At 36.8% G+C, this 17,046-nt stretch overlaps 1 protein-coding gene across 1 annotated transcript; it reads left to right on the top strand.

Annotated features, from left to right (window-relative positions):
* Positions 1 to 282: 282 nt before the first annotated feature.
* Positions 283 to 16,002, top strand: LOC140157146 (tumor protein p63-regulated gene 1-like protein). Its single transcript, XM_072180228.1, has 5 exons — positions 283 to 661; positions 10,864 to 10,958; positions 11,956 to 12,132; positions 14,587 to 14,743; positions 15,532 to 16,002. The coding sequence occupies exons 1-5, from the start codon at positions 374 to 376 to the stop codon at positions 15,727 to 15,729; spliced, it is 915 nt and encodes a 304-aa protein (XP_072036329.1). The 5' UTR covers positions 283 to 373; the 3' UTR covers positions 15,730 to 16,002.
* Positions 16,003 to 17,046: the final 1,044 nt, after the last annotated feature.

The raw sequence follows: 17,046 nt of genomic DNA, 5'->3' as shown, positions 1-17,046 counted from the left end.
CATAGCTTGAACGGGCCAAAATAAGCCAGCAGGGGACCATAATTACTCACCGTGTTTTGATCTCGTCAGGACCGCGACACTCCGGAGGACAGTAGAGGACAGAAAAATGTGACTCTCCTGCTAGTCTCCTACACAACCAGTTAATTATGTTTTTGTTTATACCGCATACAGTCTGGCCTGCGCCTTGAGACTAGCAGGAGAGTCACATTTTCTGTCCTCACATCGGTATAGGCCGTCTGCACGTTAATTGTACGGAGTGTCGCTTCTCTACCTTTATTTTCTCTGATCTCGTGACGTCTATGTCATCAGCAGAGAGAATTAGATGAAAATAAACATCATTTTCTGAGCTGAATTATTCGAGAGATCGTACAAAATGACGCACCAAAATACAACTAACGGGATTGAGGACAATCTGGAAGACGGTAATGTTCCTGAAGTGAATTTTAAGGGCGGTACGCTGAGTCTAAATTCTCCGATGGAGTCGGGGAATCTGTTAGATGAGGGAAATACAGGGGCGGGTCAACCACAACAACAACAACCACCACCTCCAGCTCCAGCTGGTGGGGATCTTGATCAGTATAAGCCTGGACAACCAATACTTGGAAGACCAAGCTCAGCTCCATGTTCTCCTATCATTCAAGAAGGCTTCTATGCCTCCAAGGTAATCATTGCAAACCTTCATCATCATGCATCTGACATACATGTCTGCTGAGTTCCCAGTGCAGCCTGTGTAAATAAATTATCCATGACCATGAATTAGGTATGCTAGGTGTCAGTGAATTCAAATTTGCCATCAAACTGCATCATTTTACATATCAAATTAAAGCCCTTGAGTAAAGAAAGCCAAAACTGAAAACATTTTTGTCATAGCACTTTCCGTAACAAAGGTAGGCCTACATCTTGTCAAAGTCAAAGATTTACTTTCATCAAAAAGATTCTGTGCTAGCAAAATTCCCCCAAACGGCATTTAGGGGTGTTTCTAGAATCTTAGTCTCATGGCGATAGCAGCTTTTTTTAATGGAACTGCTATCAAAATCCTCTAAAATTCCATGTGCGACTTGATTATCACCATAAAAAATCATATATTTGAGTCAAGTGAAGTATAGAAAACATATTTATGTAGGTTTCCTTCACCGACCTGTTCTCGAAAAAAATTCAAATTTCTATGTAAATATGCATTGTGTTTGGGCCCAGGTGTCGGCGAATTTCGCTGACTAGCAAATGTGTTAACTAAGGTTTGCCTGTGATACCTACATGAATGATGAGAATTACCCGGTCCCGGCTATGTCACTTTCATTTCATGATTTTAACTTTTTGTATTCAAATGTAGAAAATTTTCTTTAATTTCTTCACCACAAAACATGTTATTGTACATGACATGCATCTAGTTAATACTTTTCGTTCTGATGATAATTATCCTTAAAAATAAAATTGATTTAAGAATTTTTTTAAATCTCGGGAAACTTGACTGGCCTCAAGCTTCCACCCCCTCAGCTCAGCAAATGTCTAGCCTGCTTGGACACTCACTGACAATGACTGAGGCAAAGGTAACTAAAAACATTCAATTTGCCAATGTGCAATGTCTTTTTTCCCTTAAAATTAATAACCCTTGCCTATAGAAAAATTATTAAATTTGTGTACATCGAGGAACATATTGCGAGGTTATCTGCGTACAACAGCTTACTACGCAGAGCCACGCAAAGAGTATGTTCGACGATGTACACAAATTAAGTAATTTTTCTATAGTATAAAGGAAGACGAAATTCCATCAAATGTCAGAATAAAAGTGTTTTTGACTTTGACACTATAAATTTTAAAATTTAATTTTCATAAATTTGATAACATAAATTAAAGTGGTACTACATTGTACACCTATTTGGAACAGGTTAAAATTGAGTTGAAAGCGCAATTTTAACAACATTTTTTCATTCTATTGCCATCATGATCAGCTAGTGTTTATACTTCCAAACTCAAGCCTCAAATCTGAAGCTATTGGTAATAAAATTCAAAGCTCGACTTTTCAAGTAATGCGGGGGATATCTAGATAGATATGGCTCTCCTTTTAAAAATTTTCCATGCTACGCGTGGGGGGGGGGCCCTCCAAATTTGGAGGTGACGCATATGTAGGGCTGTTAAGACCCCCTTTTTCAGCATCGCTGTCACCCAAAGCCCCCATATTTTTTACGAACACATGCTCTGTCACCCGAAGACCCCTATTTTTCCATTTGATCTGTCACCCAAAGACCCTTAAGTTCAATTTGAACAGCAACTTTCATTCATCACTGATTTTGGTACTTATTTTGAAATTTGAAGTCATTTAGAACTAGAAATTCGATTTTCGAGGTTTCTGTGGTGCTGTCATCAGTTCTCACCCAAAGATTCCATTTAAAAAAAAGTCATGTTCTCACCCAATGCCCCCATATTTTTTACATTTTGCTCTCACCGAATGCCAAAAATCATGCTCTCACCCAATGACCCCATATATTTTTTACATTTTGCTCTCACCGAAATGCCCCTTAGTGCGAAAGTGCCAGCCCTACACCTAGATATCCATTTCAAATTGAAGTGCCCCCCCCCCCCCCATCCCCGGGCGTGTGGGCTACGCACTGGCTACGCAAAACTTAATGCAAGTTACCGGTACTTCAACTACATGTTAATGTACGGTAGGCCTATTTCAAAACTCAAATAATATTTTTTGCACGCTGTTGTGCACGAAATTTAAATAAAATCACTTAAACCAAAAATCCTTTTAAAGATATGAGTTACTATTTTTAGCAAATCACATGAGTATTTTTGGTAACATTACCCTTAACTAGAAATGGGTATTGGGGCTCAAGCCGCACATCCCTGTCAAAAAATAATCCAAGTAACCCTGTCCAGAAACAACAGTGCCTCAATTTCTAAAAGTAGGGATGATGTACAAGTTTGTTAAAATAGATTACATGTAGTTATGCATCACATGTCACATGATACCACAATATGACACATGTACAGTCACACAGTAAATTTTGTCTAATGCACATCAGATGATTTTAAGAATGCCGTCAATATTTTGGTCATCTTGATCAAGATAATAATATCACAAGCTAGTGACTCAGACTCAGGTACTGGACCACAAGATCAGGCCTTGATGTTGGAAAATAAGTTTCAGAAAGCTCCTGGGAGTTAACAAAAAATAAATATATATTTTGCGAAAAAAAAATCTTGTTTACTTTCCTTGGAAATAAGAATTTTCCAGGCCTGTACAGGTTTGGGTCTGTACATGTTTGCTACACATATCATCTGAAGTGGGTAGTATGGTGACTATGGTCATGAATATTACGTACTCATGTTCACAGTAAGGGGTGTAACTTTGGATTTGAAACATTTTGATCAGTAGTGGTCTAATAAAGCTCACAGAATTTTAAGATATTTGGTCACATATGGTCATTTTCACAGTAAAGGGTGTAACTTTTGATTTTTTGGGTCAAAATTTCAAACCACTTAAATATGTTTCTGTTTACTGAAATCATGCATAAAAGCAACTTAAATTCCAGTAAAATAATGTTTCAAGGCTTAAACCTTTTGATTTCTAATAAAAAAATTGACATTTCCATAACATTTTGGTTAAAATCTAAGAAAAATGTATTTTACATAACCTCAGAAAATTATGACATGAAAGCTGGAATACATGTGAAATCCCATTCCAAAGTAAGTCAACAGATATAAGTTAAATTTTATACCATGTTTTGCTATGTTTGTAATTGCAGTTTTGAAAATTGTTAACATCAAGTGTCATTTACAATGGAAATTTCCAAACCTCAAACATATTTTTTAAGTTTTAATTGGGTTCCTAAAATAATTTGAATGTCTAACTTCATGTACAAATACTACTTGATGAAAGGAACCTCCCAGCCAAGTTTCACAGAAATTGGAGTTATTTTTAGAATTGGCAATTCAAGCAATTTGTGTTTCGGAGGCTTCAGTTAACAACACAGGTGATCATAAAAGTAAAATATTTGGCTAACCACTACAAGTTGACATAAAAAAATAGGTAAAAAATATCACAATTACCAATTTTCATGCTTTGCTTCTATCTAAGTATTGAATTTCAGTTGTGACAAAAATTAAATTATCACAGCAAGTCATTTTTTTTGTTTCGGAGGCTTCATGTTAACAATTGTTAAACATTGCAGAAGTAGTTTTTTTGAAAACAACAGTGTTGGGATCATCTAAGCTGTTATTTTCTTGTGTATATTGAATCAATGATTCTATGCGGCAGATATTGTAGATTTATCACATGTTAATTTTTTCACCCATTTGTTAAGTATGGTGTTTTTTGCATGTGAAGCCTCCGAAACAAGATTTTTTGGATATCAGTATATTTTTCAAACATTAACCATAATGTCAATTTTTTTTTAAATTTATGACATTCTGCACATATCAAGTAATAATTACAATGCAGATATGGGCAATTCCATGTTAAAATGACATTTTTTCAAAAATATGAACTTTGCAATTGGCAATAATTGATGATATATTTTGATTATACACCCTTTAAAGTTAAGAAAAAAGAAATTTTCAAATGAATATCAGCGGCAGTATTTTTTTTTTTTCATTGATTTGAAGGATTTAATGTATTTTCCTACATTTTGTTAATAGCAGATAGTCAAAAGTAATTAATTTTTTTCTCATTAATATATGGAACAAAAAACAATTCTTTTTTTGTGATAGTGTTGTTTGATACATAATTTGTCAAAATAAAAAAATAAAAAATTAGGAAGTTGTGTTGGTAATGGTCAGGATGGCACGGCAAGTTGTATAATGTTAAGCATGTAACGCGAGTCACAAAAAGAACAACTTTTTAATGCAGTAAAAAATCTAAAGGGTTATAAATGTTCCCTTTCATTTTCCTCCTGGTTTGGGTCATAACTCGTAATTATTTCAGAAGGTTTTTGGTTTGCTACAATTGTACCACCAGAGACAGACTATTCAAAATGGTAACGCGAGTCACAATGTAACGCGAGTCACGATATTGTAACGCGAGTCACACATATTATACAGCTCTCTATACAATAGGGCTAGAAAATAATCCATAAATAATCACTAAAACTTCTCACTCCCACTTTTACCCTCCACAGGACTCATAATTATTGTACATTTGTACATCACTTAACAAATTGCAGGACTGGAAATCGTTTTTGTCCCCATCTGTGAATTCAAATTTACAATTTGACTTTCCATTATAAACACCCATTATAAACACCCACTACCACCATTCCACCCCAGTTTCTCCACCTAACCCCAGAACAGAAGGTCATGTTTAAAGTTGAATTCCACAATATTAATTAAATAGAGCATGTTTAGAGCTTTCAAATTGGGCTGTGTTATCAAATAGTGAGTGTAACAGTCACGTAACGTAACGCGAGTCACGCACTAAGTTGGCCATTTTAAAAATACCAAACTCAAATGTACTTAATGTTTGCTTCTGTAGTATAGCTGCAGTAAAAGGTATAACCTAGTGGTATCAACTTTTGTGTGCAGCTTCTTGTTTGAGGAGATATTGAAAAAGTAAAAGCTCAATTTGGAAGGGGTAATTTTAGTAACAAAAATCACAACCACATTTTTGTCAATAAATGTTACATCGTTACATAGAGTTATTCACAAATTACAAGTTTACGTGATTTGATGTAAAGAGAAGATGAATAAATCAAGTCTGAGGAATGTGTTCCACATTGATCAGCGGCAGCCTTTTATATTTTGCTACTAGGGGCTGTGCAATAAGCAGACCTCCCCTCTCAGCCTGCCATAAATTGCTTGATCCTCTTCTCAGCCTGCCAAAAAATCCTTACCCCTCTTTGCACATATGGAAAATTTTTAGGAACCCATTTTGCAAACCTTAAATGGTCTATATCAGTTTTACATATACACCAGGCACAAAAAGAAACTCGTCAGTTATAGTCACCCTTGCTGATGTTCAACAACTTGATAATTTTGCATTATTCTGAAATATACATTTTGTTAGTTGGATTTTGCTTTCTCACTTGACATCCTGTTCATGAAAATCGAGCAAGAATTGACCAAGATATGTGCCTCCAAACCCCAAAATGGAAAGTTGCAATTTTAACGATTCAATTGTGCCTGTTACACTGTGTGCTTTATTGATCGGCCCGTGGTGCTTGTGTACAACACAACGATGCATCCCATTGAAAATCGTTGAAATTGCAACTTTTAATTTTGGGGTTTGAGAGTTTGGAGGCGCATGTCATGGTCAATTCTTGTTTTTTTACGAACAGGGTGTCAAGTGAGAAAGCAAACTCCAATTAACAAAATGCATATTTCAGAATAATCCAAAATGATCAGGTTGTTGAACAGCAAGGATGACTATAACTGACAAGTTTCTTTTTGTGCCTGGTGTATATGAATGTTTCCATACAGTTTTTCAATGCATTTTATGTAATAAATGTATATGAAAATTGTATTCTTATTCAAATTGCTAGTTTTTTTTAATTTCCATCATTAGCCCCCATTACCACCACCCCACCCCACCACATCACCACCCCACCCCACCACATCACCACCCCACCCAAGAGGAGAGGGTCCTTTTAATGCTGAATTACAGTATTTTTATATTGCTAAAGTAAAACTGACCACAATGGAAATGAAATTGAGCGTGTTTAAAGCTTTCAAAGTGGGACCATGTAATCAAAATAGTGAGCGTAACGCGAGTCACGTAACGCGAGTCACGCACCAATTTAGTGAAAGTTGGCCATTTTAAAAATACCAATCTCAAATATACTTGGTGTTTGTTTCTGTAATACAGCTGAGATATAAGGTAATTACTTAGTGGTATAAACTTTTGTCTGCAGCTGTTTGTTTGAGGAGAAATATTGAACAAGTAAAAGCCTAATTTTGAAGGTGTAATTTTTTCGTTAACGCGAGTCACAATCACATTTTTTGCTATAAATGTTTCATCTAGTTATTTACAAAATTAAAGTTTATGTGATTTGATACATTGGGTCGGTAAGTACATGTGGAGAGAAGATGAATAAACCAACTCCTTGTTCAATTGTATTTATATGACATTGAATGTGCTGATTTTATCAAAAATGTAACGCGAGTAACATGGAATTGCCCATATCAGTATGAAACACACCAATTTAGATATGCATAGATGATAATTAATCTTATTGTTGTTTCGGAGGCTTCATTTGTTTCGGAGGCTTCAATTGTTAACGGAAAGTTTGTATTGGGTCCCATTTTCAAACGGTGATATATATCTCCACGATTTAAAAACATGTGACTTGAGGATCTACTTTGCTACATTTTGATAAATAGATTGGATGAGCTCTTTTATTTATATTTGCACAAGCTTGCTGAACAGTTTGTTTGGAGGCTTCAAAAAGTTAACGGAAAACGGCTCTTTGAAGTCAAGATTTTATAAAATTTTAAAAGCTTGCAAATCGACTAATTTTTGTTACCCATTTCAAGTTAAGATAACAACTGTTATGAATCAAGAAGAAGTGAAGAAATAACCAAGAATTATGAACCAAAGCTACACCCACAAAGTTTGTTAACAATTGTTAACGGAAAATGAAGCCTCGAAACGACAAATATCAAGTCCGGTTCTCAAAAATACAGGGCTGTTCACAATTAAATCTAATGTGGCAGTGTTTACTGAACATATGACTGTACTTTCAGGATAAGAAAAATTATCCATGAACTAACTGAAGAAAACACAGGGTTTTACAAAAATGTTACTGTTTTTTATAGTTTTTCAAAATGGCAATATTAAGTACATTTAAGCAGGGGCGGCGCCACAGGGGGGGAAAGGGGGGCAATTGCCCCCCCTATGATTTTCAAAAAAGAGGTAAAAGGAAGGAAAAAGAGAAAGAGAAGAAGGAGAGAGAAAGAGAGGGAGAGAAAGAGAGGAGGAGAAGAAGAAAAGGAGCCATTCCTCCCTGGCCATGGTTAGAAGGAGGAAACCCCCCTTCGGACATCTTGCCCTTGTGAAATGCTGACCACGCGGTTTTAAAGTTGTTGGTTTTATATTTTGGGCCCATTTTCGCAAATTTTCCCCATAAAAGTCACATGGCTTCTCTTGCCTTTTCTCCCAACTCATAAAGAACCTAGTTTTTTAGCCGCTATACACTCGCGAATGGGCAAATTTTGTCCTTTTCTAACTGAAAAGCATAAAAAAACAGGGAGTTAAGCCGCTCACGCCGCAAAGTGGAGTTTTGGGCTTTTAGTGATCATAGGGGGCGACTATACCTCCCGTCTACGCTCCTGATTACGGCTTTCAGTTTGAAATATTTCCAACCTTAAGACCCCCCCCCTCATATATTTTATCGTGCCAATTTATAATAAAAAAACCGGCATATCACATACAATGCAACTGACTTAACATAGGCCTACACTGCTTGCGACTCAGAGGCGTAGAGATCCGACCGGTGTGGGGGCATAAATCCCCAATATTTTGATAGGGTAGATGGTCCATACAATCATTCCCTAATGTTGATGCCTGTATGTGGGTTTCTGACCAAAGTAACCTCATATTTGGCCATTTTAGCCTAAAAGTGCCAATTTTTCAAGGCTTCGTGCGACTTTGTTTAACATTTCCACCATATTTCACCGTGCACATTTGTACAATGAACTTATTTTGTTGCCAAAAGGTGCTGGATTTACTAATTGAGTAGGTCCATGCCTAAAACCAGCGGGCTGAAAGTCGGGCCCGTGAATGAAATCCATAAAAATATGCGGTTGGAAAATAAATAAATAACCCGAAAAAGGTGCATCAAATGGCTTCATTTTTAAAATTGTCCAAATTCTGAGGGGGGCACATCCCCTCAGACACCCCCTCTCGTCACAAGCGCTTGGACGGGAAGCGCTGTCGCACAAGATAACAAATTTCAAAAATGGTTTTGCCCCCCCTATCAAAATACCCTGGCGCCGCCCCTGCATTTAAGCCTGCTAAAACTGAACGCAGTAACTCCCAAAGCTGATTATGCTACCCAAGGTAGCTGCTAACTAGATGACTTATTTGGCCAAAAATCATGGAATTCTGTGGCTTTATTAGAACACTACGGATTAAAATGTTAAAAATCCAAAGTTACACCCTTTACCGTGAAAATGACCATATATGTACATGTAAGTACATGTACATGTAAAGCAACCACCTTGGGTAGCATAATCATCTTTGATATAAAATTGTTCGATTGAGCCCATATTTATTAGTGAGCTATGAGTTTTAAAATATTGGACGAGACGTAGTCGAGTCCAATATTTTAAAACTCATAGCGAGACCAATAAATATTGGGCGTAAAGCATCCAATTTTATCATTATTAATAATTATGTTTTGGATCCAATATTATCACAACTTGGATCCATCAAAACATAATAATGGGAGATGTCCATAAATGTGACCTTTTTGTTGTTCTAAAATCTGTATTTTCTTCAGTTAGCTCATGATTATAATTTTTCTTTCAAATGCTACATTGTATATGTTCAGTAAAAACTGCCACATGTAATTTTAATTGTGAACATTTGAAAACTGGATAGTATTTGCCCTGCACATGTTGTCAACTGAGATGTGAAATTTGATCATACATATGTATAAATTTGTTTTAGTTTGTACATTTTCTAATAGCATATATTGTAGTTTAAGCTCCAGAATGATAAAAATTTAATAATTTACACCTTTCCACTCATTATTTTAATAGAAATGTTTATGTTTATACTTTGAAATTTTGACCCTATGATGAGACTCAGACAGAAGTTACCCCTGGTGTGAAAATGGCCATTTTATATGCCAAATGCAACACGTAGAGTGAGCTAACAAAACATGTGAACCTGATGACAGGCTGTAATTGAAAGTTGACATCATACACAAAGATCGCCACTCACAAAAGCCAAAGTGTTCCGCAATCTGTTCTCCTTTTTCAACCAAATTATTCAGAAGAATATTGGTGCAGTAACCTTCAAAACAGCTCCATCAGCTGTGTTTTGCTATTTTGCAGTCAACCACCCTGCACAAAATCTGTGATTTATGATAAATTGAAATTGCTGACATTTTGTTATTTGAAAATAAGTTCATTTTGGTTCCTGTTCCACACCAACATCATACTGAACCAGGCTCTACATTTTTTGTTTTAAGGGGTACTACACCTGTGGTAAATTTAGACTATTTTTGCATTTTCTCAAAAATAATAACACACTGGTAACAAAAGTTATGTATATTATTGGGGCAAGGAATCCAATTACTACACTGGAATTTCAGTGATTCAAGACAAGCGGTTCAGTATATGATAGGAAATGAGGTACATTCTAGCGGTAGGCCCTACCTCTTTTCTTATCATAAATAACTAACCGCTTGTCTTGGGTCACTGAAATTCCAGTGTAGTAATTGGATTCCTTGCCCCTATAATATACATAACTTTTGTTACCACTGTGTTATTAGTTTTAAAAAAAATGCAAAAATAGGCACAAATTTATCGAGGGGTGTAGTACCCCCTTAATGTGTGCAATTAAAATTTAAATGACTCTTAATCTTAGCTCTTTAAAAATGGCCCCTGGTTCACTAGACAATCACAGGACCAGGAGCTGCTTTTTCCAAATGTATGGCTCCTGGTCCAGATCTGCTTATTTTGAGGCTTGTGTGTAATTGCAACATTTCTTAAATTTAGAATTAGTATTTTAAATAGTGTTAAATTTAGGCCTAGTATTATTGTTCCTAATAAATGACCCGGGTGTGTGAAAGTTTTCAGGGGGGGGGGCATTTATTTTTTCGCCATGAGGTTGATTCAGTGACAAATCTATATGCTTATTGTTCAAGTTAAAAAAGTTTCATTCACACATACTTGTTCGCTGTGTTATATTTTTTACAGTGTGGACGATTGGAAGAAGCTGTGAATGAATGCAAGAAGGCTGTGATTGAGGAACCAGTTGATGGACAAGTACATGGAGTATGGCTTCTTACAGAGTAAGTACCAGTGGCCAGCCAGTAACAATAAAGTATGGGCTGTTCCAGTTGAAATCCATAGACCCCCTATGGAAGACATGACCTTAATCTCCCACACAGGGAGTGTGAATTTCAAATGGGGTCCCCTGAATGTACATCAAGCGCCCCTCATGTCAACCATATGTTTTGCTCCTAGTGTCAAACTCTGCCATTTAACTAGCAAATCATCCCCTCCAAATTCCTGACAAATTCTTTGCCGACAAGCTCAAGGTGGACCCCCTTCCCGACCTCCGATTGAATTTAGATTTGGAGGGGATGATTTTCTAGTTAAATGGTACAGTTTGACACTAGGAGCAAAAATATGGTTGGAATGAGGGGTGCTTGATATACCCTAATCTCTGTGCAGGAAATTGAGGTCATGTCTTCTAACACTTTATTTGTGAACAGCCCTCAAATTGTTCTTTCACCACATACATGTATATGGGCTATTCCTGTTGAAATCCATGATTTTAATATTCCACACAGTGAGTGTGGATTTCAAATAGGGTTACCTGAATGGGTGATGCCATTTTAAATCTGTGCAGGAGATTAAGGTCATGTCTTCTATAGGGGGTGTATGAATTTGAACAGAAATAGCCAAATCCAGTAGCCCCCTTGAATTTCAGTAGCATATTTATTCTGTTATGTATATTGTTATAGTGTCAAAAATAGCACTAGCCCATCAGACTGGCATGTCAATGTTTCTGGTGAGTAGCCTGACATCAATATCTGGTTGTCTGGGATGACCAGCTTTATGATCCCTGTGCGTGAAATTTCCCTGGCAGTTAGTTCCCTGGGGTTATAACTCTAACAGAACATGCATTGCACATGTAAAACTTCATTGAAACATATACATTGTATATAATAGTACCGTAATTTTTTTATTTTTTATGGGTGATGTCAAAAATTTGCAAAGATCTGGTACATGTATACGGTGGATTATGCAATATTAAATTTGTAAATTTCTTAAATATTACAGGGTTGACCACTGGGATAATGAGAAGGAACGAGTGGTCATTGTGACTGAAAACTGTCTGCTGATAGTCAAGTATGACTTTGTAGCAGGCAAGCTGATGGACTGTAAGCGTATTGGTCATGCATCAATTGATACCATACAACAGGGCGTGTTTTCCTACCCTGAGAAGACATTGGTCACGTAAGTATCTCAAGATAGTTTTTATTTCTTTAGTTGTACATATTGTAGCAGTACATAATTAAGTTATTATGCATTCAATTTTATATGTTTTAATTGTTTTATTGAAACTGATATTTTGCGGTATTGAACTGATATAAAAAAAACTAGAGCGATAACCGCACCATAGCTGAACCATGTGGCTTCGGCAGTATATTGTGGTAGGCCTATACCACTGTCATCATTGCATTTAAATTTCAGCTCAATTGAAGCATTTTGAAAACTTGACATTTGTCCCCTTTATTGCCCCTTAATGACCTGAAATGAATTTTAAAATATTTTAAACATGTTTAGAATGTCATAAGGATCATTATGCTTAAATTTCAGGTCAATAGAAGCATTTTGAAAACTTGACCTTTGACCCCTTTATGACCCTTAATGACCTTAAATGAATCTTAAAATATTTTTTAAATGTTTAGAATGTCATAAGGATCATTGCATTTAAATTTCAGCGCAATTGGAGCATTTTGAGAACCTTGACCTTTGACCCCTTTATGACCCCTTAATGACCATAAATAAATGTAAATGTTTAAAACATGTTTAGAATGTCACAAGGATCATTGCATTTAAATTTAAGCTCAATCGAGCATTTTAGGTTAATATGACCTTTTTGACCCTGTGACCCATGGATGACCTCCGACGTTTGGAAATATTTTATTATATTCTTTATGTTTCCCTCTTTCATATGACACCACTCATGGGGTCATACCTTTGTGGCATTTAGAGATATGTCCATTTCGACCAAATGGTTAGTCAGTAAGCTAGTAACTTAGTAAGTAAGCTAGTAAGTAAGCTAGTAAGTAAGCTAGTAAGTAAGCTAGTAACATTCACTCTTATAGGCTGATACCATTTCATGGTTCAGCAAAAATGTTTTTAGTACTATAGTAGGAAAAGTGGTTCATTTAGGTGGTGATTTAATTTGTGCAAATATTTATATACAAAATGAAAATTAACTTCATATTTCACATTTCACTAGTGGCAACTCTTTGTTAAATAAGAGAATAGTATTTCATTTCATTTTGCTGATCACTACAGGCTTTATCAGAACTAGAGGTATACCCGTATGGCCGTATGCTACAGAGCCTTTTACCCTTCAAAACCCACAGTGGAAGACATTGGCTTAATATAGATTTTACCAAGTTCAAGTACATGAATCAGAATGCATCAGAGCTATTTATAGAACACAGGCAGCAAGTGCAATTGTTTATACCATGGTCACTGACTTTTGAAAATGCACATTTTTGCTAATTTTGAGCCCAATCCTTTACCGATCGCAACCAAATGTGATCCCCGTGATTCGAATCGAAAGTAGCTTAGGACACTCCCCATATTTTCCTTGATCTCTCAGATAAATTACAGCCCAATCGGACCAAGTTTAAAATTGGACCTTTGACCTTCGACCTCCGATTTCGACCGAAGGTAGCTTAGGTCACTACCGTATTTTCCTTGATCTCCCGTATGAATTACAGCCCAATCGGACCAAGTTTAAAATTTGACCTTTGACCTTCGACCTCCGATTTCGACCGAAGGTAGCTTAGGACACTCCCGTATTTTCCTTGATCTCCGTAAGAATTACAGCCCAATTGGACCAAGTTTAAAATTTGACCTTTGACCTTCCACCTCCGATTTCGACCGAAGGTAGCTTAGGTTACTCCCGTATTTTCCTTGATCTCCGTATGAATTACAGCCCAATCGGACCAAGTTTAAAATTTGACCTTTGACCTTCGACCTCCGATTTCGACCGAAGGTAGCTTACGACACTCCCGTATTTTCCTTGATCTCCTGTATGAATTACAGCCCAATCGGACCAAGTTTAAAATTTGACCTTTGACCTTCGACCTCGATTTCGACCGAAGGTAGCTTACGACACTCCCGTATTTTTCTTGATCTCCTGTATGAATTACAGCCCAATCGGACCAAGTTTAAAATTTGACCTTTGACCTTCGACCTCGATTTCGACCGAAGGTAGCTTACGACACTCCCGTATTTTTCTTGATCTCCTGTATGAATTACAGCCCAATCGGACCAAGTTTAAAATTTGACCTTTGACCTTCGACCTCCGATTTCGACCGAGGTAGCTTACGACACTCCCCCGTATTTTTCTGCATCCCCGTATGCGAATTTGGCGAGGCTGGGATCAAAACTGACGGAGCCTTTTACACACATACATACATACATACACGCAACATAAGGCAAATTATAGTAAGATGATTGATACCTACATGTAGTCCGTTTCCAGTGATTATGGACAAGACTACTTCATCAAAATGCACATGGTTTGTAGCTTTATGAAATTGAAATAAAAATGAACCAGTGTTACGTTTTGACGAAGAAGGCTTTTCTATAAACATCAAAACTGATGCATGGGTACCAATATGTACTAATATGTACAATGTTTGTTAACTTTTTTCATTGTAGACCAAGAGATGGCCAGGGCCTGAGGTTGTACTGGAACAAAGGTCGCCAACCATCATTTGCGGAACGTTGGAACCCATTCTGTGAAACCATTCCATGGGCAACATTCACAAGTCACCCATTGGAACACAGTGGTGCAAGGGATGTTGGCAGTTACAAGGTATGTTTAAACCACTTCAAAATACCTTACACCATGGGTGCTTCCTTTTGGAGTGGGCTGGAGGAAGGCAACACATGGGGCACCACCACCAAACACACCTGGGCAGTGTTCAGCTTCATATGGCCAAAATGTGATGCGATCAAGCAAAATGAGTCGGATGTCGGGAATATTGATTTTGAGATATAGCCAATAATAGTATTCAACTTCCTTTGTATTTTATTGTTCTGAGCAACACTAAATTAGCCATATCTCTGGAACTGTAAGGCTAATTATGATGGGGTTTTCAGCAAAATAAAGCTCTGAGAATAGCTCATGTAATTAAATTGAAAACTGAATTTTGATTTTGATCGACATCAGACTCATTTAGCTTGATCGCATCACAAATGTGACCACTGACTGCTAGATGACTAAAAAATCATTAAATTTTTTGCATGCCTTTACAAGTTTAGTGTCCCTTAAAATGGGGTACTCAATTTGAAAAAGACACTTCCTTGAGGAAGATTCTACAGTTCCAACAAATTCAATAGTGTCAGTTATTCCAGATCCATCAATATTTAGACAAAACTTTGGAAAGGGTGTGAAAGGGCGAGTCCTTTTGTGTCCGCGTCCAGACTCGAGTCCAAGTCCGGACTCAATGATACATCACTGATTCCCTGGCATTTTATTGTCAAAAAGCTTGTAAAAAAAATTATTGTAAAAAACAAACCTTAAAAAACCCAAATGCATTGTGCATTATGTTTTCTTCTTGGGAAGGGCTTAATTTTGTTGGCTATTTCCCCTCATTACAGATTGATACATTCAAGACAGCAGTGATTCAAGCCGTCAATGTCCACAGACAGAAACCAAATTCAGCCGCCAGCAACTTGCCACCAGTCAGCGAGATTGAAGCACCGCTGGAATGCGACATCATGTTGGGTGCATCCTCTACCATCTGGAACCAAAGCAGGTTGGGATTCTTCCGTGAAAGAGGTGGTGTCAGCTTTTAAAATTTTAGATAGTGAATGAAGCTGAATCTATACGCTGTGAAAGGGGTTATCTTTGTGTAAGCATACATGGAGTTAGCCTAGTATCAAGACTTGGATTATACAGCTTATGGAATACAGCCATCTAATCCTGCAATGAAGTCTTGACAATAGACTAATTTTGTGTATGCCTACATGAAGGATAGACCTGTGAAAGAGATGGCTTCAGCTTTTAAAGTGAGAGAGAGTGTGAAGCTGAATCTATACTTGATCACTTTTACAAAAATGACAAGTAAATTTAGTTGAATTCAAAAATGATCGACAATTACTTTGAAAAGTGAGTGATTGCTTTTCAAAAGGTTTGGGCCTTGAACTTTGAACTTTCCATCATTTTGGACTTACAGCATTTGTGCATATGATATTAAACCAAGGTTTTAGCTACACTGCGGTGTGCGGGTAGTTCCTTCAGTACTCACTGCTTTACTCAGCAGTAAGCAGTGATTTAAGTGTAGATATACACCACTCGAAATCCAAAATTGTATACAGTACTCCTGGGATTTTGCTGGAAAAAACCATACAGTACTAAAAAATAGCTGGCTAAACTCTGAATTAAGCTATTTTTAAATTAACACAAACTTGCACTTTGACATCCATTAGTTACAGTGTTACATGTTTGAAACATTTTCCTGTCATCAATTAATAATTGCAAATAGTTTAATAAATTTGCAAAATAATAGATTTAGCTCAAAGGCAGTCATTGATTGGTCAGTGCTGATCATGTGATAAGCAACCATGATGTTGCTCAAGAGTTGTAAAAGTTTTTATGCCAATTCCATGCTTCTGGAAAACAACAGTATCTAAGGAACTAAAGTGATCTAGTGTAAATTCAGCTTGAATAGGATACAATCTAAACATGGTTTAACAGTTACTTAATTTTTGATGGCAAATCGAATGTTTTAACTTGCATTTCTTAGCTTTCGAAAGCAGGGTATGCCATCTTGATCATAGGTGCTTTCCAAGCTAACAAAAATTCCTGCGGGAACTGGCAGTCTCGATCCTGTTTTGAAAAGCCATGAACAGAGACATTGGAGTGTATTCTCTTGATCACGTATATGACTCGCTGATCAAGCCCACATCACATAGGAATGAGACTACCAGTTCCAGAGATGCAGTGAGCCTGGAAAGCACCTAGCTATCGAAATGGCATACTATGCTATTGAAAGCTAAGAAATGTGAGTTAAAACTGAAGCATCTGTTTATCAAAAATAAAATAAGTGTACAATCAATCCTACAATAATCTTCAATGGTTTAACAGTGATGCATGCACAATTTCTGTCAAAA

This window comes from Amphiura filiformis, chromosome 7, assembly GCF_039555335.1.
Source record: "Amphiura filiformis chromosome 7, Afil_fr2py, whole genome shotgun sequence".
NCBI lineage: Eukaryota > Metazoa > Echinodermata > Ophiuroidea > Amphilepidida > Amphiuridae > Amphiura > Amphiura filiformis.
This window is presented reverse-complemented; position numbering and strand designations above follow the sequence as displayed.